We start from the raw sequence: 25,678 nt of genomic DNA on the forward strand, positions 1-25,678 counted from the left end.
ACCAGTTTCAGAAGAATGAAGGTCGCGAGATGGAATATAAGCAATTAAAAGATCAGCCAAATATTGAGGAGCTAACATGAGTAAGGCCTTGTAGGTAAGCATCAGAATCTTAAAATCAACCCTAAACCTAACGGGGATCCAGCACAAGGACTCCAAAACGGGAGTAATGTGATCTTTTAACTTTGTTCTAGTAAGTATTCTCGCTGCCGAATTTTGCACTACCTGTATAATGGCTTGTGGATGGTTAGATTTATAATATAGATTTTTAGACTTTTCTGGTTTAGAAATATGAAAGTTGTAGTCTGGCTCTGTTAGGATAGAAAAAAAGAAATATGGTTACCCAAGTTATTTTATATGAAGATATTTGGAAATCAAAAAGCTTTCGAGATTTAGTTTAAAACAGTTGGTAGTAAACATGGATGGTCATTTGCTCTGTCAGTCAAATGCTCTCTGTCTGTGAACATTAGGTGGTTCTTGGACACCTTCATCACCTCCATTCATCAGCAGAAGTGAGTCCATCCACACGCCATTTGACTGTTTCAGAAACACAGGCTTGACCTCTGTCTAATCACTGTGTATGTTACTGGGTGTGTGTTTCTGTCTCCATGTGGGGTCACGCAATCCAGCAGCTAAACTATTACAGCTTGCATCCTTCAGCTCAGTCACCTTTACCTAATCTACTTCAGACAGTAGCTGTAAAAGCGATCCTCACAGATTTGTCAGATAATCTTGTGTATAAACTCATTTGTAATATGGTTTGCCACTTCAGCCTTTCATGAACTACCATCTCATACTCCATCACTGTGAAGGGCACCTTCAGCCTCCATCAGGAGAACTGCACGCAACTCGGTGCTCTGTCTTAATTGGATTTGTGCCTCACACACAAACAGTGACAGTACACGTCGACAGCCCAGTAGGTCATACACTAATTACTCAACTTCAGTCTGAGAAGGGCTACAGCCAGGAGGAACTGGACATGAGACTTTATCATCTGCCTGGCTCTTACTTTTTCTTCATGAACAGAATAAAGGAGCTGAATGAAGAGTGAGGGCCGTGTGAGTGTGGAGAGCGACATGTGAGGAATAGTGAGTAGAGGTGTATTATTAACATATTGGAGCCTCACTGCCACCCTGGCGGGCTTTTAAGAGATGTAGGTCAGCTATCTCGCAGCCTGGGGTCCTCCTGCTGAGACTCTTTCTATCTGCACTCGTTTCAGAAAGGCCATCTTGCTTTTTCGACATCTATCACAGGCAGGAGCTGATTATGAATCCTTACATATACCTAATATATAATTCCCTCCAAGCTTCTGTCTCTCCTTGTGTCTCTGCTTCTCTTTGTTTATCATAAGTCCCAGAGAGAAGAAAAAAGAAAGACAGAAAGAAAGAAATTAGATGCCTGGTGGTAAAGCCTAGAAATCTCCAGATGCATCAGCTAGTCATTTATCTGACTGATTTCAGGCAGCCTCCCTGCTACATCCATTACTGCCCCCACCTAATACCCTGCTCTGGCACTGCCAGGATATGTCCTGTCAGATCAGTAACACTGACATCAGAGCGAGCTTCACTTCTGTCAGTTTGGTCTTATGACCATTTTAATCGACTATTTTAAAAAGATACATAAATCACAGACATAAATAAAGGCAAAAGGCTTGCCAATGTTTGAAGGATGTAACATTCTGGTGAAAGAATTTTACCACAGAATGTATGTGGGTGGCCGGGGTGCCTCAGTGGTGAAAACATAAACGATAAAACTGAACAGACATTTGGCTGAACTGATGTTTAACTATAATCTGCAGACATTTTTCACTTTTAAAGCTGTGAGTATGAGCTTATTTTATAAAACAGGATCAAAGAACCAAATCAGCAAAAGTGTATAAGTCCAAGTCAGATGCTGCACATAAAAAATTGTGTTTGTTTTAATATTTTAGAAACTGCTGATCTGCTGGGATGTTCATACGCAAGAGATTACAAAGAATATTGCAAAAAACCCACAAATCATCCAGTAAGCTGCTGTTACGCAGGTGAAAATGCATTGTTGATGAGATGAGTCTGAGGTTTTAGCTGACAGGAGGGCTAAAGGTAGTGAGGAGAAAATTATCTCAGAATATGCAACGTTCCAAACCTTGGGACAGATGGGTACAATGAGAATACCTGTCTGGTATCATCTGGCAGACAACCTTATCCAACTTACATACTTCTTTATTTTATATTAACTGAGCAGATGAGGGTTACAGGCTTTGCTTAAGGGCAGGGGTGGTTCTAGGATTTCATCTTGAGGGGGCTTAGCCATCAGTGAGAATTTAAAAGTTTTATATTATATATTATATGACTACACTATAAGCCAAAAGTTATGGTATTATTAAATGGCAAAAGTGGACACCAAAATGTTATGCATGATGTAATGATGCCAGTCTTGAATCAAATCAGTTCATGTATGTGTGCATTCTGTACAAACAGTGTGTCCAATGAATGCAGTCATTGATATAAAAATATTCACAAGACAAAGACCAAATCAATAAATGTTATTTTTATTTAGTATTGATTTGATTGTTTGCATTAATATTTTGTTTGTGCTACAACTCTGGTAATAAGAATAGTGAAATTTCACTGCTTTTGGTTGCCGTCTTTGCGTCTTTCCACAGATTAACATTATAGATAAACGCCTCCAGCTCTGACTGTGCGTGCACGCTGTGCGCTTCTCTGGTCTAATAAAGCAGACAGCTGATGGGGCACTACTGACAGACTATAACGCACGCGCGTAAAAGCAAAGTAAAAAAATCGCTCTTGGATCAAACTGATAAATAGTTCTTTGTTCCCATCAATGTCCTGCATTTTAACGTAATTTTTATTGTTTATTTATGAAAATAAAAAAATTATACTTTTAGTTTTAGGGTGGCTGAGATCACTGACAGGGGGGCTGAAGTCACCCTAAGAAAGGTCTAGAACCGCCCCTGCTTAAGGGCTCAGGGGTAGAAGCTTGGCAGTGGTGTGTTTTGCACACACTGACCCTCTTATTCATTAGAATCCTGAACACTGTGCTACCATTCCCTTCAGGTTCATTGTGAAGATCTGCGTGATTTTATGCACTGAGATGTTGCCACATGATTAGCTGAGTGCTTAACTGTATAAACGAGCAGGTGTAAAGATTCCTATTAAAGTGACCAGTGAGTGACACCTTCAAGAATACTTCAACCTTTAATATTGAACAAACTGTCTGTCAATGCAGATTTGCCTGGAAAAAAAATCACATTTTTTTTGCATATAGTAAACTGATTCCTAGTGATCCCACTCAGATCCAGACACCGGTGATCTCTGTCCTGTTGCACAGATTAACGTTGTTAGTTCTGGAAGATGTTTAAGCCACTGTCATGCTGGATTTTCACCATGTTATTTTCCTTGCCAGTGATCCAACAACTCAAGCAATTACACGCAGTTTGATGGTATTTGGGAGAATGCAGGAGTAACTTCAGCGTGCTTTTTCTCAAACCCATGCATGCCAAGTAGAAGTAAGAAAAGACAGGGAGGCAGCGTCGCAGCTCCTCAAACTGACTAAACATCCAACCATGTGAGCCAGCAGAAGCAGAAGCTAATGCATCGTTTTTGGATGTTTGCTGTACTGACATATCAAAGGGTCAAAAAATGCTGAACCATAGATGCTGGAAAAAGTATATGCTGTGTCAGAATATCCGAAATACACCGTAGGACTTGTGTTTGGTGATGTTTAGCATACGCAAAGCACATTTTTACATTTTCTTTAGCTAGGGCCTGGAAGTCTTGAAGTTCAAATCCCATCATTGCCCAAGCTGCACTGTTAGGGCTCTGGAGAAATACTGAACTGCTGTGGAAAAGTGACTGCCATTCACAGCTATATCTCAGTAAGCTTCCCACCAGGTCTAAATATGCCTATCACTGGAAAGGATGAGAAAAATGGAGCCTTCTCCTCCCCAGGCTTGGTGGAATGAGTAAGATACAGCCAGCATCGAGAGATTGAGACAACAGTGAGACAGCTTTGCTCTTAGATCTGAATATACAGATGGCCTGGTGAGCAGAACAGACGAAAGGCTGAAGGGAAGATCTAAAATTAGTGAGGGCTTTCACCAAGGGTCCGTCTCTTCATCATTCCAATTTTCCCTGCTGGTGGGAATGTGGGTGGAGAGGCAGGCTATGGGGGTTAAACAGCAGGAGACAGAGGAGAAGCACAGCGGGTGATAGAATTTTGAAGCTTTGCTAATCCTACCAAGTGCTGGATTAGCACAGCATGGTGCACAGAAGATCGCTTCTTCATGATTGTAACAGTGTCCACAGAGTTGTGACAGCACTAACCCACCACTCCCATTCACCTCCACCCTCACAGCACACACACACACACACTAATGATGAAAATCGGCAGGGCTGGAAAAGGGGTTCTCTTTAGTGGTCCATTGTCTTCAGAAAAGCAATAGTGGAGTGATGAGATTTAAGACAGGATTGAGGTTTAAGTTTATTGTGACCATATTGCATTTGTGTGTCAGAAGATACCACCAGAATGTGTGTGTGTGTGTGTGTCAGATGGGACCACTGACAGGTTTGACAGCTTTTTTGGGTTAGAGGACAATGCACTTAGGATTAGTGTCAAAACATTTCTTCCTAGGGAAAGTAAACTCATGGCAGTGCAGATTCTGTTTCACTAAAGGAAACAAGGGGGAGGTGAGGGGCTCTCATTTTCCTGAAAGCACCATCTGAAACATCTGAACCCAGACCAGAGCAAACAGTCTCTTTGAAGCTTTCCTGTGCCCGGTGCTAATTAGTCACACTACACTTGTGTCTAATAGACTTTAGCTTCACTGTATATTTGAGACACAAGTTCAATGGAGCCATGCTCTGAGTAAAGGACACCCTGAGAGACAATTATAATACCTACCTGCTGGGATGGGTTTTCACCAAACATTCTTTAAGAGTTCTCCCTTGAGTGTTAAAACATTTCTCTCTCTCTCTCTCTCTCTCTCTCTCTCTCTCTCTCTCTCTCTCTCTCTCTCTCTCTCTCTCTCTCTCTCTCTCTCTCTCTCTCTTTTTTCTGGAGTCCTAAAAGTTCAGCTGCTGCAGGCATGTTTGAAACATTTCTGATAAAGTCAGCATATTTAAAGTAGGGTGAAACACTGTGGTGTTTGTCTTCCACAGCCAGAAAAACCCACAAGACATAAAAAAAAAAAAAGAAAACACATCAGCTCAATAGAAGGACAGTGAAGCGAAGGTTCAGAAACAAAAATAAGGCAGAAGATAAAACTGTTTTCTGGGACCAGTCCAGACAAAACAAAAAAAACAACAAAAAACAAACAAACTGAAAAACACAGTACACTTCCGACTCTAGTGTACACGCAGCTCAGTCTACAGGAAAGTCATTTTTTCAAGGATAAAAGAATAAAAGAAATGCATATCAATATTTAGAATTAATGTGATCTATTATCATTGTTTTTTATATTAAAATTCCTTATTCACTTTGAACCCGTTTCCTACATTACCCACAATGCAGTTTGACTACCTGCTGTTAGCTGTGCCAATGGGATTTAAGTTCATTCTCTGCTGTAAGAGACTGTTGAAGTGGCGCTTTAATACTTCAACTAGTCCAGATATCGGACTTCCCCGTCTCTCAACTCTGCTCATCCAGATCAACTTCTGAAGCTTCGACTTTCATACTAATACCACAGTCAGAGCCAGTGTGTGCATCGTTTTGTCGATCACTAACTAGCTGAAACAAGTTTCTCCTTAAACTCATCATGCCATACAGCTGCACTGCATTCTGCTGTACTACTTACACGTGACTATATTCAAACATGAGTGATGTGTTTAGTTATTTAAACACATTTCAGGGTTTTTCTTTCAATATCTATCCATTTTCTTTACAGCTGAAATTACACCAATGTTGAGAAAGCCTGGAGCTTATCACAGGGGATGTAAACCACAAGGTGGGAAACCCAACACGCACCATTTCACACATTATGGAGAATTCAGAGATGCTCAATTGATTAAACATGATTATATAAACAAGAGAAAACAAATAAGTAGAATTAATAAGGCACCTTTCCATCACTCACCCTTTTAGGAAAAGTTAGTAACAGGGATTGCAGATCATGAATTATTTCATTTTCAGGAAATGTATTTGTCTCATCAGCAAACAGGCCCAATGTAAACTGGAACACTTTTAAAAGCACAGCAGAAACTCTAAACAAATTATAGAGTTTTTTTTTATCCAATCCAGACACCCAGTGCACTCCCAGGGAATCTATATTCCCCGTGCTCCAGTCTCCTGCTGGGCAGAGTGAAAGGCAGTGTGTAGCAACATTGGGAGAAGCCTTATTGCAGACATAACTCCAAGTGTGGGATATTACATGGTTAAGAACACGAAAAAGCTAGAGAAGAATAGAGGACAGGTCACAAATTAAGCAGGTTAGGGGTTGAGGAGGGCAGAGAGAGCAAGGCGTAAGTGCTGTAAACACAAGGCCATAAACAAATTTTCCTTAGGCAGTGTACATCACCTGGAGAGTGGAGAAAAATCAACCCATTAAAGTGAAGTAGAAGGTTCCACAGGCCATACGACTATATTTAAACACAGCAGCACACAAAGCTGGCTAGACGATTTGGTGTAACAGAAGTGCAAACAGTGTTACTTGGTAAGACTTCTTCTGACCCATCACTTCAGTCGAACAAAAGAAAGGGTTAGTCATATCTGAGCTGGACTGTGAGCATGCGTTAAATAGCATAATGATGGGAAGAATAAAAACAGCTGCGGCATTAAGTGCTTGGGCGTACTGGAAGGGGCAGTAACAGGGATTAATCACTGACACTAGACTACTTACATCACTGAGAAAATACAATCAGCGTCACGTGCACAACATATAGTTGTAGAGTACGGCAAGCTAAAGTCTGTAATGCGCTGGTTCTAAACTGCTGCTGTGTTACAAAAAATACACACCGATGCCTGTGCTACTTCACAAGTTTGATGGCTTTCAGCTGAACTTGCAGAAGCGTAAAAAATCGAATGTAATTGTAAGTTGGAACGTTATTAGATCCGTTTACCAGCACATCACAGACAGGTTAAGCCATTAAATGGGGGGCATTTGGTCAGCAATCTCTTGTAGCTTCGCATAAGCCCCACACCTTGCAGCAGCTCCATCCTGTAAACCACTTTTAAATATTCAATGTGACATTTTGCAAAAACACGGTGTGTTGCTGGTTTGCTAATTCTCAAATTCGGCGAGAGCTAGGTGTTACTATTACACGGCTGTTGCGGGAAGGAAAGTATTCCATGATAATGCGCAGCATGGAGGCATTAAGGAAAAAATATCGAATTAGAGGTTTTCATTTTGAGCGACTTATGTGCTGAGAGGCACTCGCAAGCTCCATTCAATCCTGTAATGAGGTGCAGCAGCCTACTTTAATAAGAGCTGTAATGTTTTTTTGATTGCCCCGTTTAATCTCGCCCTTGTGGGCTGGCTGCCATTGGAATATGCCGGACTTTTTCCATGTACAGTCACTTCCTGGTACCGACTAGAGGTGTCAAAAATCGAGAAAATATTCTGAGTAGGGTTATTTTGGACGACTACTAGTTCCATCCTTGTCATCTAAAATAAAATATTTAATTTGGCAGATAATTCTGAGTTGTCAGGTGAATATTTTAGGTGATGGTAGACTCTCGCTTATGTATTAAACAATTTTGTTGCATGTCACTAGCTGTCAGTGGCAAAATCAGAACTCAGTCAACAGAAATGATGAGGTTTTTTAATAGCATGCCAGCGTGTTATTACCTTTCTACATGATCCAGGTTCCCAGCCATGCCGAGTCCTCCGAGAGTGTAGAGCTTCCCGTCGTACACCAGGCTGTTGTGTCTGCATCGTGCCACAGTCATGCGTGACACCAGGTTCCAGTTGTCCAGTAGTGACATGTAGCACCACACATCTGCCACCATCACCCCAGATTCTGTTCCCCCTGATGAGAGGCAGCAGTGACATTTGCATCTCACTACCACAGTGATTTAATTGTATTAATCTTTCATTAATTGAACATGAATCATGCTGTATGTCTGAAAAGCCGTGCTTTTTGTATTAGAAAAAAAAGCTCTCTTGAGGAAAAATGTGCATCCCTCAACAGACCAGTAATGGGCAACATTTGTTTTGACAAATGCTGTTGAATTTAAAAAGAAGGCCACGAGTGCAGGACAGTACCTGACAGATAAATGTTGTCCCCTGCTGATATGACACTGAAGAACTCGCGGTCATAGAAAGGCAGGCTAGCGAGCGGATACCACTTGCTGTTCTGTGGGTTGAAGCAGGTGACTGCAGTGAGGGAGCGCTGGTTCATGCCGATGGCCTGCCGCCCTCCGACCAGCACTATCACTTCTGCTACTCCTGCAGGTTAGAGACAGAGCACAGCATGCGATGGAGTTGAGCTCTGATAATGCTACAAGCATGTCAGCAGCCCCTTTGGGTGGTAATGGTGAAGCCATTAAACATAGCTCTGAGACGTATACGGAGCATTAGGAGATAATGGTATACTGATGGAATGCACTGCTCCATTAGGTTCACTGATTAACCAGGCTGGATGGAGACGAAATCCAAGAATATCAACACAGCAGATGACATTAAATTACCTTGCGCAAACACACTCGGACATGGAGCCACTAAAACAGAAACTTGGGAGTAAACTTTCGGCCAAAGTATTCTGGCGAACATGAGCGCATTACATGAAGCCATTTTTTTCCTCCTTTCAAAGTAACCTACATGAGCAAAGCCAGCTTGTGTGTAGAACTGAATTATCAGAGCTTAACTAAAGTCATAACCATCTGTTCAGCAGTATGCCCTCCAGTGATTCCAGGTTGGCCTGAATACCCTCAACATGTGGACTCTCTGCATTTTACCATCCCTCAATGTTCAGGTCAGCTATATTTTTAGTTGAGCTTGTTAAGAGGCACTTGCTCAACAAATTAACAAATTAAATTAAAGCTTTACTACCTGAGAAATAGATACAAATAATAAATTATGGATAGATAACAAAGAGCCAATCTTCATCAGGTAAAACAAAGAACAAAGGTATCAGTAGAAGAGCTTAACATGGTATGACAGTAAAATACCAATACTCATGGCATCCTGTCTGATATGTGCTGTACATGCACCTGTAAAGGCTTCCCATCGAGGTGCCTAACACAGCAGCCTTTTTTTTTTAGGAGCGAAGAGCAAGAAAGTAAGAGAAAAAGAAAAAGAGAAAGATTCAGACATTCCTAAGCTCCCTGTAACTGCTGGCTCATCTTTCAGAATCAATATTTCCCCGGTGATCTACTGACAACAGCAGCTTGGCTGATCCATGGGCTTCTCTGTCTTCCGGAATCGCTCTTATAAACACTGTCATCTTTTCCTCTCCAGCTCTTTCACTAAATCTCTCCAGGGCAGGTAAAAGCGTAACTGGAGTGAAAAAATAGAAGAGGTGAAAAAATGGAAAGAGAACCTTTTGTCTTTAGTTGGATGAGAGCTAGAATAGGAAATGTTGAGCAGGATCATCTGCCCTTGTGCTGAAGCTGGAGATATGATGTAAATTCTGTGCTGTCTGTCACCAGAATGATTCATTCTTGGCTTAAGGAAACAGGTGGAGCAGATACTGCACACACAGGGATAGTTTATTTTCGCACGTTGTGGGCATGACGCATTAGCAAAACGTCTGCTCAGATTTATATCTCTTTTGATGCATCCATATGTGCTGCATATGGATGCTCTGCATTGCATTGAATGTAGGCCAGCAATAGTGACTATTTTGCTGGTTATAATTCCTCAGTTATTATTCTGTCAGGACTTAAAATTCTAGGACCAGATTTTTATTATTTATTTATTTTTTTGCAGTGCACCAAGAAACATCAAACAAATGTTGCATAGGTTCAGAAAAAGACCACACATGAAGCTCTACCTTCTGAGTTGTTAAATTTCTATAAATTTCCTTTTTCTTCCCGTGACCATGTGTCTACTCTCAACACTCTCTACTTCTTCCCTACTATTTAGCTTCTACCCAAGATAAACAGAAGTTGCACAAGATTCCAGCACAAGTTCTTACTGCTTACAATTACAATTCCACAATCACCCACTGTGTTGTTCGGTTGAAGACGTGGCCTAAACTCACAAAATGGCAATTAACATTCATATAGTATTTGGCCAAATGTATATGGACACCTGACCATCACATCCATAGGCAGATTTAGTCTTCTGAGGAGGCTTGACACTAGATTTTGGCATGTGGCTATGGGGATTTGGGTGAAGAGGCCTAGTGTGCAGTCAGTGTTCCATTTCAGTGGGGTTGAGATCAGGGCTTTGCATAGGACACTTGAGTTCTCTCGCACCAAACCATGTCTTCATGAAGCTCACTTTGTGCACAGAGGTACTGGAATGCTGGAACAGGTTTGGGCCTCTTAGTTCCAGAGAATCTAAATGCATAGAGAAACATTCTAGATAAATGTGTGCTTCTATTTGTGACAACCATATACGTGTGTTGGCCAGGGTAATATATTTAAAAATTTCAGCAAAATGTTTGAGGGTCCAATTATCTGTACTAATAGGTCCGAGTTAAATTATATATTTACAGACACATTTAATGAAATGACAATTATAAGCATGCAGACAGGAAGAATGTCGATGTTTTTTCACCAAACACATTTTTTCCAGCTTTAATTATCTACAGAAATGTTGTTTTTCATTGATAACTTCATCTACAGTGATGATGATGACACACACACACAAACACACACACACTTTATGATATGTGTGTGCAGTGATTCTCTCTCTCACACCGACACACTCACACACATGCATACCGTCCATAACAATTCATACATCTTGCAGGAATGTGTAAGATCAGAGGAGGGCTTAAACTGATATAAGGGCAGGACAGTGCTCAGATTTCTTTCTGCATTTTTCAATCTGCTGCAACCATAATGGTTAGAAGGAGCTTCAAAATCTATGAAATCTGTGATATCATTGAGCAAGATGATGGTCATGATTTACAAGATGCTGTGCTGATAGTGAAATAGAGGAAGAGGTATTTGAAACAGTGGAAATCAATTCACAGCATGATAAATTATGCTCTGTATCCTGCTGAAATGGATACATTAATTTAAAAAAAAGCCCAAATAGCATGGTGCTTGTCAGAGAAGAATGGCATTTGGTTCTTTCCCCAAACAAGCTGGAAGCACACAATTGTCTGTAGCATGCAAAGAACTGCAATTACAATTTCCCTTCACTGGAACTAGAGGACCAAATCTGTTAAAACATGACAATGCCCCTGTGCACAAAGTCCATGAAGTCCAGGAAGAGCCAAGTTTGGAGCAGAAGAACTTGTGTCCTGCTCAGAGATCTTGTGTCCTGACCTCAACCCTAATGAACACCTTTGGAATGAACTGGAATGTCGACTGCATCCCAATGATCTATAATAAGTAAAATAAGATAATTATTGTCAATAGATGACAAAATAATTTGATCTGTAAGCTGTTGATGGGTGAGTAGTTGTTAAGGCCAAATGAAATTGCAGAGTAAAATATGTTTTAAGACTATTTTGAGGTGATGTGAGGCGTTTAGAAGGTCATAACTGGCCTGCAAACATCACTGATGTAGCTGATTTGTAAACCTAACTGAAGGGTTAAGTGTGAATAGAGTGACTTCCTGTCCCTAAGTGATTTCATTAATTTTAATGAATCCAAATTATGGATTTCATTAAAACACAAATTGCCATTAATACATTTTTTTGGACACTGAAGGGTTATTGGGCAATTCTGTGATTAAGCATATTAATTACTGTAATTATGCCATTATTTTGAGCTGCACTTTTCAATCTCCAGATATTTGTATGCTGCTCATGAATATCACTGTCCATGCATAACACCACTGCTTGCCCATGGCAAACAAATACACTGAAAATAAAGTGAAAAGGATCTGAGACCTGAGAGCGTGTCTTTTCTCAGCACACTTGAGCATCTGTCAATTACATCAGTGATATGGAGACAGGAAGTTGAATTCTATACTGACATTCACCCCTGCACTCTCTCGCTCTCTTCCTGTTTATCTCTCTCTATTTCTGTCTCCTCATGTTGCTCCACGGGTAGCTCTTAGAGAGCTATGGGAGACAGCACCTTTGACAGTTGAGAATCTCCACCCTTGGCACTTTCTCCCTCCTCCCAATGCCATGCAGCAATCACAGCATCTTCTTCCACTTCACTTCTCCCTAATGAGCCTATCCGTGGCACTGGATCAGCACCTGCCACTGGTAAATAAAGCTTTCCCAATGGGAGACAGGGCCACCCAGGTAGCTCTCAACTCTGAGCTAAAGAACAGTAATGATTACATCTGGGGCAGAGAAGAGTAGTAAATCACTCTCTCTCTCTGACTGTTTCTCCTGCTCACAGTCAGACTAACTCACTCTGAATGTTCCTGTGAACATGTCCTGTAAAGGCACCAGAGCTTCTCCCAGTAGGCCTTTAGATTTGTCTTGTGTGGCACTTCAAGCCCCCTGTCATGTCTCTCCTTACGGTTTTGGGCATCTCCAATTTCCATAAACTGCATCTGGTCTGGTAATTGAGGAACATGACTCTGTACCCGCCAGTGTTTTGGTGAAAATGGTCCAGAATATAAATCAAGATAAATTAGTTTTGGATTTGCCTATCAGGAAAAAAAACCTGCTTTTTTAATCAAGTGCTGATAGATGGCTGATATAAGCTGAACTGTTTTCATCCTTGTGTCCTGTTTCTATTGTGAAACAAATAATACTAAACAAGCCTGATTTACAGAGACTGCAGTCTACCGATCGAACAGTCAACAAGCCCTTGAAGACCAAAACAACGACCAGGAATTTAGAGCACATTAGAAATGCATTACTTCTTCTCCCATTTTTCATATTCTGAAAAAATGTCTTGTGTTTTATTCACAGCTTGTCTTCATTTCACAGCTGTGAGACAAACCTTAGGGTTAGGATTAGAGTTAGGGGTTAGATAAAACCTTATGAAATGACTTTTCTTTTATATAAGCGAAGTCTGATAGCTTGCTGATCCATGTTTTTGGTGAGTGTAAATGTCTGAAACATGTCTGAATTTAAACGGGGTTTACTTGTCAGTCAGTGAGCAAAAAGTACTGCTCAACTCTTACACCTCCTTTTAACATCTGACTTCAAGTGTGAAGAAGACAGAGTCTCCCTGTGGCTTAATGCTCAGCATGATTTCCTCCATAGTTCTCCCCCTGCCCTGTCCCCATATGCTTGCAGAGGGTTAATGTGGCATGAAAGGGAGCACAGAGCTCCAGCTGGGCTCAGGGATGGTGTAGGGCCAGAAGACTGTGGTCACTGCCAGGGGAACAACCCGTTTGTCTATCTATCTGTCTGTCTGTCTGTCTGTCTGTCTCTGTCTCTCTCTCTCACACAGACACACACACACGCACACACCTGCAGGTCAAAAACAGTCCACAGTGAGCACAAAAAAGAGAGAGGTGAAGATCACTCAAATTCACATTCACTCCTTTTGAAAGAATCTGAAATGTCACTAAAAAATAAGAATGATAAGACTTCACACATGGCAGGAGATTGGCAAGACTTTCATCATTATGTATGAATGTCAGGGTTTGCCAGATTACATGACATGCATCATGATGTTCACTATATTAATAATCCAGCCAGAAACCGAACATTTTAAATATGGTTAAAAAACAAAGAAAACAATAAAACAGCAGATGTATTATACAATCCACTTATGCTGTTTTAGTGCAGTATTCATCTGCATAGCATGCTAATGGAAAGCAATCAGCAGGTGAGCCAGGCTGAGAGAATTGTCCAGATTAGTTCTGACAGGCCACTCCAAAATGTGCTAATGTAACGAATAACATATGAACAGAAAATTCAATTTCAGAAGTGAGTGAATAAACTGCCAGAGTTAACACATAAGCAGAGAAGATGGGGAAAACAGCATACGGATTGGCCTGTCCTGAGAGAGACGGAGAGTGAGAGGAGCTGACAGTTTTGTATAAAATGCTCCTCATTACCTGTCATGCATGCAGCAGTCCCTGGCTGAACAATCTGCTAGGCCCTGATTCATAATGTGAACTACAGCAGCACTGGCCATCGGCAGCTACTGGGATTCACCCATCTATCACAGAGCGACTAATTAAACTAGTGCAGAATTAGTGCTGTAGGTGAGAATTAGAAAACCGACGATGTTTCATTTAAACCTGCATGATATTACACATCTAAATTAATAATAAAAAAAATCCTTAAATCCATTAATTTTCCTGAAAAGACATATAACGGAAAACGCAAAAGCAAGTAGGTCACACTGAGTAGAAATTAAACTTGAAGAATTTTGTATCTCTAGTTTAACAGTCTTACAAACTATGACTGTGGTAAATTGGAAAACGGAAAAGGGACAGATATGACCTCATATCTGTGATAACAGAGCGAGATAAAGTACACGCTGTAAGAAAAATAATATCTTTTTCTCTGACTTCCTGGGCACACATGTAGTCTAGCCATGCAACACGAAAAAGAAAATCTGTAGGGAATAACCATTAGTGGATTAATTAAACCCAGTGAAAAATATTTAATCGGAGTCGGAATTGTTAGTCGGAAAAAGCTGAATTCTTAGTTAAGCCACAGATCACAGTTATGCTCAGTCTGTGGGTGAGGCACCAGCTCTCCATTCACAGGAATCATTTAATTAGTTATTCAAGTACACAGAAATCATGACCTATTCATAGCCAAAGGTGAGGTGACGGGAGAGGAGAAGGTCAAGAGATCAAAAATTCATATTTATCCCTTGTGATTCTTCATTATCATGCATGACCTCATGCATCAGCCTTGAATAAAGGCATGGTGAAAAGCTTTACCCAGGTATGGAGGATTGTATGAATACTGAATTTGTCCAAATCCATCTACCACAAAATAAATCTATGTGGATGTCGACCCAGAGGGTGAAAAACGACCAGTGCTTTCAAGACAGAAAATAAGATGTTTTACCTACAGTAACAGGAGCATGTGAGTCAAATCTGGCTTCTCATTTGGTCAAAAGGACGATGAAGTTTAAATGGCTTCCCAAGATGTCTCATAACTACATATTTGTCCTATTTGTTGCACTGTAGTCCATAAATAAAATGCTTTATGATGAACGAGAGAATAAACTGAAGCTGAAGTATTAGAATTGAACAATTTGTTAATGAATAATTCAGCATATGAATATCAAATGTACCTCAGGTGTAAAAAAAAATCCTCAGGTCAACAAAAGCAAATAAGGAACCCTTTACAGTCTACATCCAGCGCTACAACAGATGAGGGCTTACAAAAAAAAAAAAGCTACAGCGCTTAAACAGCCTTGCGTGAGCAATAAGGGCATGATATTTTACTGTAGACATGATGTGTGATGTACTGTGAGTCTGTATAGCCATGTCTTATTCCCTACTGTATTTGTAAGGTAACAGAGAAGAAGGAAGAAGAAGAGAAAAGGAAAGACCTATAAGAAAACAAAAGTGATTTTGCCCTGTTGAACTGTCACTCCAGGGGACTTCTGCACCAGTGTTGAGAGAAGAATGTTTCATGGATGACATAACAGCACTTTTTTCATACTTCTCACTTATCTTTGTGGCTCAGGTGGTGTACGCATAAAACACACTCACACACACTCACACACACACACACACACACACACACACACACACACACACACACACACACACACACACACACACACACACACACACACACACACACACACCCACACACGTCCATGTGTGACAAAAAAAATCCTAATGCTTTATGTTCCTCAACTTTCATCTCTCTTCCTACCTTTCAATCCTTCACTATTTCTCTCTCACCCCCACCCACCCACCCACCCTCCCTCCCTCCCTCCCTCCCTCCCTCCCTCTCTCTCACTCTCCCTGTATAACGACTTGACTGCCTAGGTACTGTTTGCTGTCGACTGCTCTCTGAGCTCCATGCCGCATTATAAACAGGGCCGACAGGTGACGGGCTATCCCACTGTGCATCAGAGCCATGCTGAGCTGCCACTAAGTTTTTTGTAAACACAAATCAAATTAAAACGGTGAATGAAAAAAAAAAAAGCCAGAAAAATGCATGATTCAAAATGATAAAACCCATAATGAGTAAACACAGAAACTCATAAAATGACCCCTGCAGAAACTATAAAAACTGTGCTCCATGCAGTAACACTTAAGCTTAACCCATAATACCTTGCATCAAAGGACAATTAAACACTGCCTTATTAAGGAAAGACTCAAGTTCTGGCAGATGCGTAGGGAAAATTCTCAAACCCCCTGAAAGCAATTTTCTTAAATCTTGAGTGAGGCTACTTATAAATATCTGAATTAATAGTGTAAACCAACGCAGCTTTCTAAAATGCCAGAGATATTTACTAAGGCTTTAGAGATTTATTAAGAAAAGCTTTGGTGGCCAGGCTTGCATGCTTGCCACCAGAAGAAAAAAAAGGAAAGTGGTGCCGTATTTTGCTTGGCTCTCTTGGCCGTTATGCTTGACTGCTGCAATAAAAACCTTTCTCTAGCTCTTGCTCTCAATTGAGCCTTTACACGAGACATGAAATGACTTTGAAGACCCAGCACAGAAATATCACATGGTAAAATGTGAGAGAAGTGTGTACCGTATCATTCCTTAGAGAGACTTGTCTCAGTGTATTCAGACAGCACTTCATTGCTCCCGTATTGCAACGGACTGAGATCAATAACAGTCAGGGTGGGAGAAAGGGCCACAGTACATAAGGACTAAATAAATCCATACACTGCTCACAGTGTCTGCTCTGATGAAGCTGAGGAATCCACAGAGACGAGCCAGTCTGAGATTGGGAATGAATTATCTGAAGAAGGAACAGTGCTAGGGTTTAGGATGGCTCAGAAATGTATAGTTGTTTATGTTTTAGCTTCTGCATTATTCAGTCGGGAAAATAAAAGAAAAGAAATTACTGTCGATTTCAGACCAAAAACAAAACAAATGAAATTAAATGCTGGCTGTCAAATATTCTGTTAAAACTGTGTGACTTAAGTGTCAGTTTATAGATGTAGAAGCTGTTCAGACATTTTAGAAATTTTTTGCTGGTCTTTACAAGATATTTTGTTTACCTAGAAATCATTTTCCTTCACAATTTTGTAGAAATCTTTGCTTTACAGCATTTCTTTACTCGTGCCTAAGACTTTTACACAGTACTGGGTGTGTATTACATTATGTAAGAAAAATCTTCTCGAATGAAGAAGCACTAAAAGAATACTGCAGTATATTACAGTATATGAAATCATATGAAAACCGAAGTCTATTATATATAGCTTGTGTAGCTGTAAAAGTATATTATTCTCAGGTGTTCATGTAAATAATTCTGTGAGAAAGTATTCACACTGTCATAAAATTTTTTGTTCATTTACCGTCTCCGGTGAGATCGAACCGAAAACATGGCTTGTTTAAAAGAGGACAGTGAAAGATAAATGTGATTATTCTCTACTACAAGTTTAAAACAGACAGCTCATCTGGTGAGTCCATAACACGTCAAAACTCATAACGCAAAAAGCAGAACAAAAAATTCAAGATTGTTTAACCATATTAGTTGCTTGTAATTTAAGCTGATTAAAAAGACCAGAAAACTAACATTTGAAGTGGTTTCAGTTCCCTGTTGCACCAAGAAAAATAGATCGTCAATCATGTCAAAACAAAAAGCCTTTTCCATGGATCACTTTATACAAGCTTGATTTTTAAGAGTGTGCTACATAATAAACTGAGGGAAACTCACTGCTCGCTCAACATCTCCTCGTATTGCTCCAAAAGGTTTAACAGCACACATTCTACAAACTTGGCCTTCTGGTACCTGATGATGAATGATAATCGAATTCATAATTGTTAACAAAGTATTTTTGTTGTACTTTTCCACTCCTACACTAATTGATCATTATCCTTGGAATGAAGAAAAACAAAACCCAGAAAATCGGCACATTCTATTCTATGGTCCAGCAGCCATGGAATAGGGCAAAGAAAATGGAAAATTACAGTGTTAAAATGGGTTTAATTGTCTAAGTTACGCATGAGAAATTAGCTGTACAGGTGAAAGTGAGGGCAGGAAGAAGCTGGCTCAGTGTTGTACCTGCTGACAGTCTTGGCCGGGTGCGGGGTGTCTGCATCTCCTGGCGTGCATGAGGGAGCATGTGGTAGCGCTTAGCCTCGTTCACTAGGTCTCGGCAGGCCTCGGACGACTTGATCAGCTCCTCGTTGTCCACCACGTTCAGCAGGTAGCTCGGGTGAATAAACGGTAGTCGCACTACTGCCAGCAACTCTGATATGTGCTGCGAGAGAATCAGACAGCAAAACAGCTTGAATCGAAATTATTAACTCACAGATATTAATCTTCATGTTCTGTGAACTATTTATAGCATTCAGAAATTTTATTATCATAGACAGAAAGACATTAAAGTGTGTATCAAAATTGTGTATTAAAATTGTGCATAAACTCAATTTAATAACTTATGTTACACTATTAGATGTTTTTCTGCAACAAAAATATCTGCTTGATGTTCACTGGATTCTACAAATTAGGTCTGCAGAGGGTCCTGCTTAAACTCTGGAAACTTTTTAGATTCTTTCTAAAGAGTCAAAGATGTGTGTGTGGGTGCTTGTGTGTGTGTGCAGTGTGTGTGTGTGTGTGTGTGTGTGTGTGTGTATGGGTGCGTGTGTGTGTGTGTGTGTGTGTGTGTGTGTGCAGTATGTGTGTGTCTATGGGTGTTTGTGTGTTTGTGTGTGTGTGTGTGTGTTTGTATGTATGGGTGCTTGTGTGTGTGTGCAGTGTGTGTGTGTGTGTGTGTGCGTGTGTGCAGTATGTGTGTGTCTATGGGTGTTTGTGTGTGTGTGTGTGTGTGTGTGTATGGGTGCTTGTGTGTGTGTGCAGTATGTATGTGTGTGTGTGTGTCTATGGGTGTTTGTGTGTGTGTATGTGTGTGTGTATGTGTGTGCAGTATGTATGTGTCTATGGGTGTTTGTTTGTGTGTATGTGTGTGTGTATGTGTGTGCAGTACTGTATGTGTGTGTGTGTCTATGGGTGTTTGTTTGTGTGTATGTGTGTGTGTATGTGTGTGCAGTACTGTATGTGTGTGTGTGTCTATGGGTGTTTGTGTGTGCAGTATGTGTGTGTGTGTGTGTATGTGTGTGTAGTATGTGTGTGTGTGTGTATGTGTGTGTGTGCAGTATGTGTGTGTGAACATAATTTTCACATTGTATATTTTTTTAACATGTATTTTTTTACATTAATATTATAAAAAAATATAAAAATATATAATTAAATTTAACAAAATAAAATCGTTTATTTGTCTTGCAGTTCACAGAATTATTTTTAAAAAATCAGAACTTGGAATTTACAATTTACGAATCACTTCCTGTTGGTTCCTGTTTCTTTTGTTCTATCTGGGGCATCACAAATAACAGACACTCATATGTGTGTGTGTGTGTGTGTGTGTGTGTGTGTGTGTGTGTGTGTGTGTGTGTTGACCAGGTGACAAACAGGTTTGAAAGGAGTTGCTATGGTGAGAGCCACAGTGGGCTGATGACTCCTTGTTCACAGTGGGGATCTGCAGGATGTTTGCTTGCATCTGTGCTCGGCGCTGTAAACACAAGCTGAACAGCAGACCTGCTCACCCTGAGCTCTCACACACTGTCTCTAGGCCTGTTCACACACATGTACTGTCATGACATCTGGGCCTGTGGTCTCTCATCAATCTATAGCGCACTCGCTCTCTGACCGTGACATGATGGCCATGTTCACTTTAGGCACACTTGACATTTATACAGGCAACACTACTGACATTTCCCAACAGTGCTTACTATATAGCAACAACCTCCAACCATTTCTCTGTGTTTTTTTCCACCTCAAAACCACCGATTTACTCATTCTGTTGTATAACCCATGCACAGCTAGAGGCCAGGTCTATGTAACACCTTGGAGCTATTTCATACACGCTTGCCAAGTCTTGTCTGTACTTCTGCTCTTTATATTATACACTAAAACACTTCCCAAAATTGCCCTTCTACTAAATGTTTATGGAGTAATTCTCTTAATGTTGTTTTTTCTTGAAGAAAGTAAATAGCAGAAAGCCTATTTGAACTCAATGTGTGTAATATAATGTGTTAATGCATAAACTGGCTGTTCCAGGGCACAGGAAATGTCCCCATTGGGTGAATGATTTGGGATTAGGGTTGGTTGTAGCTCTGGTACAGGCATGCTGTTCTGAACACATTTCGCGTCTGTTCTAAAATAATGTCATAGCAATATGTCCATGTACCCACCAGAATGCTTCCTCTCACTCCGCCTTCCCCTTCTTTTCCCTCTCCAGCCCTGCCAGGGCCACGGGTGAGTCGTTCTAGCCAAACAGCTTTGGAATGGTTAGAGAAAATAATCATCTGCTCCCAAGCTGAGTCACCACAGGGGAGTAGGCAAGGGCTGTTACAGGCAGTGGGGGGATTTATACTCCCTCTTGTAAATTTGACTAAAATACGCTGATGTTTGTGTGCTCCTATCCTGTACCAGGCGATTATATGATTACACTAATATATGCAATCCCAAAGAAAAGGAGAGTAGACAAAGCAACAAGGTTCTCTAAAGTGACCTGAAGGACAAGAAGTAACGGCAGAGAAGGGAAAGTAAATTCTGAATATGATGAATTATAGATCGGCCCAGTTGTATCTCATAGAGATCCATCTGTGCATTTATGACCCATGCAGTGACCAGGTTGACTGCTTAAGGTAAAATTGGGAAATGAAAATCATAATGGAATGAGGCATTAAGGTTCAGTGTTCACTAAGCACATAGAAAAATATCTGGCATTTAATACCTAGTAAAACAATGAGCAATGTTTTTGGCAGGATGTGATAGTCGGGGATTAATACGGGTTTAACCTACTCATGCCGAGCTGTAGAACAGATTCTTGGGTGGTGTTTTTGACATGGCTGTGTTACTGGTTCTAGGTGTTTTTCTGTCCACAGGATCCTACTGACAGACTGGAGATGTTTCCTGATAGATTTGGTGCTGATTCCAGTCAGTGAGAAATTTCTGGGTTGGATACGGCCAGATTGAGACGACAGAGAGTCGACCCTGTCCTGTGGCCAGAAAAACACCTACAAGGTCAATGTTGTCCTACTGTGCTGGCAATAAAACATGATTAAATTGAACCAGTATTACTCCCTGAATATCACATCCTTTTCCAAACTTCGCTTATTGTTTACAAGGGATTAAATTAAATCTCTGAAGCAGCTAGGAAAACTCAAGAGTTCTTCTGTGTGCTTAGTGAACAATCTGAAAATTAATACCTCTTTCCATTATACTATTCTTTTTCAAATTTTACTTAAGCAGTCAACCAGGTCGCTGCATGGGTCTTAACAGCACAGATAGTTCTGTATGAGAATGTGACTCACTAGCCAAATAATATCTGGTCACTTTCGGTCCAATGGTGGCTTGTATATGTGGTACAGGTGAGATGTAATTGTATACAAATATTTACTTGATAAAATGGCAAGTATATTATGCATAAACAAGTAAACAAGTGCAAAAAATTTAAAATGTGAAAAATTTTATTTTCAATTCAATTTCTAATTTATTAGAACAGCAGATCAATGTGAAAAGCTGAAATGTTTTATTTCTCTAATTGGGAACTTTGAGCACACCACATGTTTATGTTTCACGCTTAATATTAGCACTGCCTGCCTTTAATAAAGCACTCATTTACAGTCATATTTGGATCTATGAGTGACCAGTTAATAAGTCCCACAAAGATTTAGCTTTCTTTATTTAATTGCCAGTCTGTAATGTTTCATAACATTTATTGTTACGCCTCTAGCAATAATAGTGATAAATCTGTAATTAAACATAAGAATCTCCAAAACTTTTAACTAGTACTGTGGTTTTACTTAATCTAATAACTTCCAGTATCATTCACTATGTCTTTTCGGGGTATATACACCCACACAAAAACTCTTATTGGACACTGAACACCCCGTTTATAGAGTTTGTATGAGACTGAATTCCCATCTTGCACAAGGCTCCATTTAACATTGAGCCTGACACCAACATATGTCTCACACACACACACACACACACACACACACACACACACACACACACACACACACACACACACACACACACACAAAAACAATTGAAAATTGAAGCCTTTATGAAGTTATTCAGAACATGGTAATGTTTCTTTAGCTGTGAGCCAATACTAATCCCAGCACTTCATGCGAGCCATGCAGTAAGTGTACGACCCTTTCTCAGCTATAACAGCTAGAGGGTATTCATGCCCAGGCTTGCTTTTAGCACCTGCTGGGTAGCTTTCAGAACCACAGGCAGCACAGCCTCTCAATCTGTAACATGACTGGAAGAGGTTGATCACTGAAATAGCAGGAAGGAACGGGATTGGGTTTCCAGGTGGTGCGTGCCTAGAGAGCAAGCACATTGTGTTGAGGATGCAAGAAAAGAAGTCTGGGTTCACTAATCATAAAAATAAGACTTCAGGGTTATAGAAGTGATAAAGAAAATGAGAAAGAGTTCCATCACAGCAGCTGATCCAGTTTGTCTGGTACAGCCTCAGAGCAACTGTAGACAGAGTCATCACTTGGAGTGGATCATGAGGGCTGACCTCAATAACCAGCTGAAGGTCCCACAAGAGACCACCACAGCCTTCTTGCAGCCTGATGCCATGCTCTGGTCTACCTTCAAAAGGACGTTCATTATACTGTAGTTGAACTATAACTGTTTCATGAGAAGAGGGATCTTATGACTGTTTCATGAGAAGAGGGATTGGAGGCTGCTTTACAGAGAAAAGTATGCAGAGATATCATTTGACTGTTTACGAGAAGTGGGAGTGTGTTCACCTACCCATTCCAAGCCAATTATTCTCACTATAATGGAAGATCCTAAAGTCACTCAGGTGAATGGTGACTACTGACACAATTGAAAGTGCATTGAAAGTACATCAGGTAGATCCAATCAATTGCAGTCCAAACAAGAAGTCTTCCATATCGCCATAGAAAACAGTGAACTGTGAGGTACATCAGAGAAACTTTACTGTTTTCCATTTCTGTCAACCTTCTTCTGCATTATATTCATCTCCATTCTGTCTTGTCAGTGCAGTCCAAACTGCAGACTGCTGGTCCACATTTTAGGTGCCATTGGCCACCTGGCATATTGATATACTAATAGACTTTTGCATATGTGTTTTTAAACAATGGATAGCCTTTCAAGTGAGTGAAAACTACTTCTTCTCTGCAAGCCTGCGTGATTTCTTCCAAAGATACAAGTCCGTATAATCAAAACATTCAAAACGGAGAAGGTATAGATTTGCCAGGGACAAAAGGCACGACTTTTCTATGCCTGTCTCCATCTCTGTCTCTTTCAACTGACTATAGATTCCAGACTGTTCAGTCATAGCTTCAGTTGTAACCCTAGTCAACAGAGTCAAACCTCCAGATGCTTATTTTGGCTGTTTAATGAAAGGGATTTCTTCTGACACACTTGTTAAATAAAGATATTGGCGTGTTCTGTGTAAGATTAAGCTAATTATCCACAAAAGTATAACCTTTATTATCAAGGGTGTCAATAATTGTGGAGCTGAAATCTATGCGCACTCTCAAACATAGATGCATTAAGTGAACATCCTACAGACAAGCTGCATGTATGTGTACATCCCAAAATATGGGATACAAAAGGGAGGACAGGTGAAAAGAAATGCCTAATTTTTCCCATGTAAGCACACACACACACACACACACACACACACACACACACACACACACACACACACACACACACACACACACACACACACACACACACACAAACACACAGGACATATTCACACTGAGGTGGAGAATAATCAGTCTGACGGCATGCTGAGCAGATATGACACGAGTCAAGTTGTGAGCATGCTGGGATGTGTCACACAGATGAAAAATGCCCACAGAGTATTTTCTATTTCGTGTTGTCAGTGGGCACCACAGTGTCATCACGGCCCCCGTGTTGCTGTGTATAAATATGACCTGCACACAGAGACATTTTGTCTTTTTTCTTTAACTAATCTCAGCAAGGAAAAATACGGTAGCAAAACTTTCCCTCACACCTCCTTCAAAGAGTTCATCTGGGGCTATTCCCTTTCTAGGGAGAAAAGAAACAGAGAGAGACTAAGACAGAGAAAAAAGGGACACGAGGCGCTGGGATTCAGTTGGCCTGTAGCCTGGAGCTCTGCTTCTGAACCATATTAGTGTAAAATAGAGAGAGCAATGAAGACATACAGCAGTGAAGCTGGCCAGGGTCTGCACCCTGTCTCCTCTCTCTTTGCGTCTTTCTCTCTGCACCACAGCTGAAGCTGTAACCCCTGAGCTGCACACCAGTGTAGAGATAGCTCACTAATCACATGCAAGTCTTCTTATGGAACTGACCAAATCTATCAAAATCTGCTAATAGATTCAACATTTATTCAAGGACTCTGAGTGATTCAATGAGCTCTGAAAAACTTCATAATCAAACGCAAATTCTGCAAATCTGCGAACGTCTCTGGTTTGACAATCTAATGTTAAACAGGTCTCCTATGGCTAATAAGGATCATCTTGCTGGAACATGGAGCGCATATCAGTGGTGGCACATCCATTGTTATTGTTATTTTACAGCTGCTGTATCAGATGGAAATTCATTTGGTGAATACTGATTCTTCATCCTGTACAAACCATCATTAAGCTCCCCTTTCATTCGCATATTAGATCTTCTTTCAAAAGAGATGCTATTAATCAAACCCCTTTGTCCTGCAGCCTTAGCAAGTGATAAAGTGTTGACTGAAATTGGCCGGGGCACGACTTTAATGGGCCCACTGGCAGCGTGAGGGGCCGTTCTAATTGAACACACATGGCCTGTACTGTGGACCTGGAGCGAGGAGTGAAAGGAAAGGCCAACATTTCGGCACTCGTCTCACTCTCTGCCTGATCTGCTTAAATTACACTACAGGATTGCGATTACTGCCCAGCTCTCCTAGCTGAACACTAGTGTGAGTTTTACTCCAGAAGCTGAGGCTGAATCACACTGAAACTACTGTTTAGGCAGGTTAGATTACACTGAACTGTTATTTTAAATAATGTTTATTTTATAAAACTGAACAGCAGATAACTTTACTTAAAAAAGTATATATACACCTTTAAGCTTTAAGATATTTTGACAATTCATTTACTCATATCTATTAATTCAGTGTGAGAACAGCACTCCGTCATGAGCACTAGGGCAGAATCGATCGTTAAGCTGGCATGTACAATTTTTATATGCCCCATGCCCCATGAGCTAGAGTATTTGCAGCAGCATTATTCTTCTTTTTTGCGAGTCGTTTGGGACCCATGATACGACTACAGGAAAACTGTGTTGACTCACTGAGCTACACTAATGTAAATTAAAATAAGAGATGATGAACTACCCAACATGGATCCATACATCATCACACATGGAGGCAATGCTTCAGATCAAGGCTGGAATTAAACTAAGTACTCAGGCTGCTCACAATCGAGTAGGTGCTAAATCAGAGGTAATTAGCTCTAAGCCACAAAATGACTTGCTTACCTAGAAGTATGACAAAATTAGCTGTTTTTACTCCATTCCTGTTACCTGTCCT

The 25,678-nt window shown here is 40.5% G+C and overlaps 1 protein-coding gene across 2 annotated transcripts in view; it reads right to left on the reverse strand.

Moving 5' to 3' along the window:
• Positions 1 to 25,678, reverse strand: part of LOC113644362 (kelch-like protein 29) — a 177,633-nt gene that overhangs the window by 11,526 nt on the left and 140,429 nt on the right. For both annotated transcript variants that reach the window (XM_027149140.2, XM_047801872.1), the window contains 3 exons: positions 18,133 to 18,331; positions 8,198 to 8,380; positions 7,781 to 7,961 (listed from right to left, as the gene is read on the reverse strand). In XM_027149140.2, the coding sequence (XP_027004941.1) occupies positions 7,781 to 7,961; positions 8,198 to 8,380; positions 18,133 to 18,331 (563 nt within the window). The remainder of the gene's footprint in view (positions 1 to 7,780; positions 7,962 to 8,197; positions 8,381 to 18,132; positions 18,332 to 25,678) is intronic.

Source organism: Tachysurus fulvidraco, chromosome 16, assembly GCF_022655615.1.
Source record: "Tachysurus fulvidraco isolate hzauxx_2018 chromosome 16, HZAU_PFXX_2.0, whole genome shotgun sequence".
Classification (NCBI taxonomy): domain Eukaryota; kingdom Metazoa; phylum Chordata; class Actinopteri; order Siluriformes; family Bagridae; genus Tachysurus; species Tachysurus fulvidraco.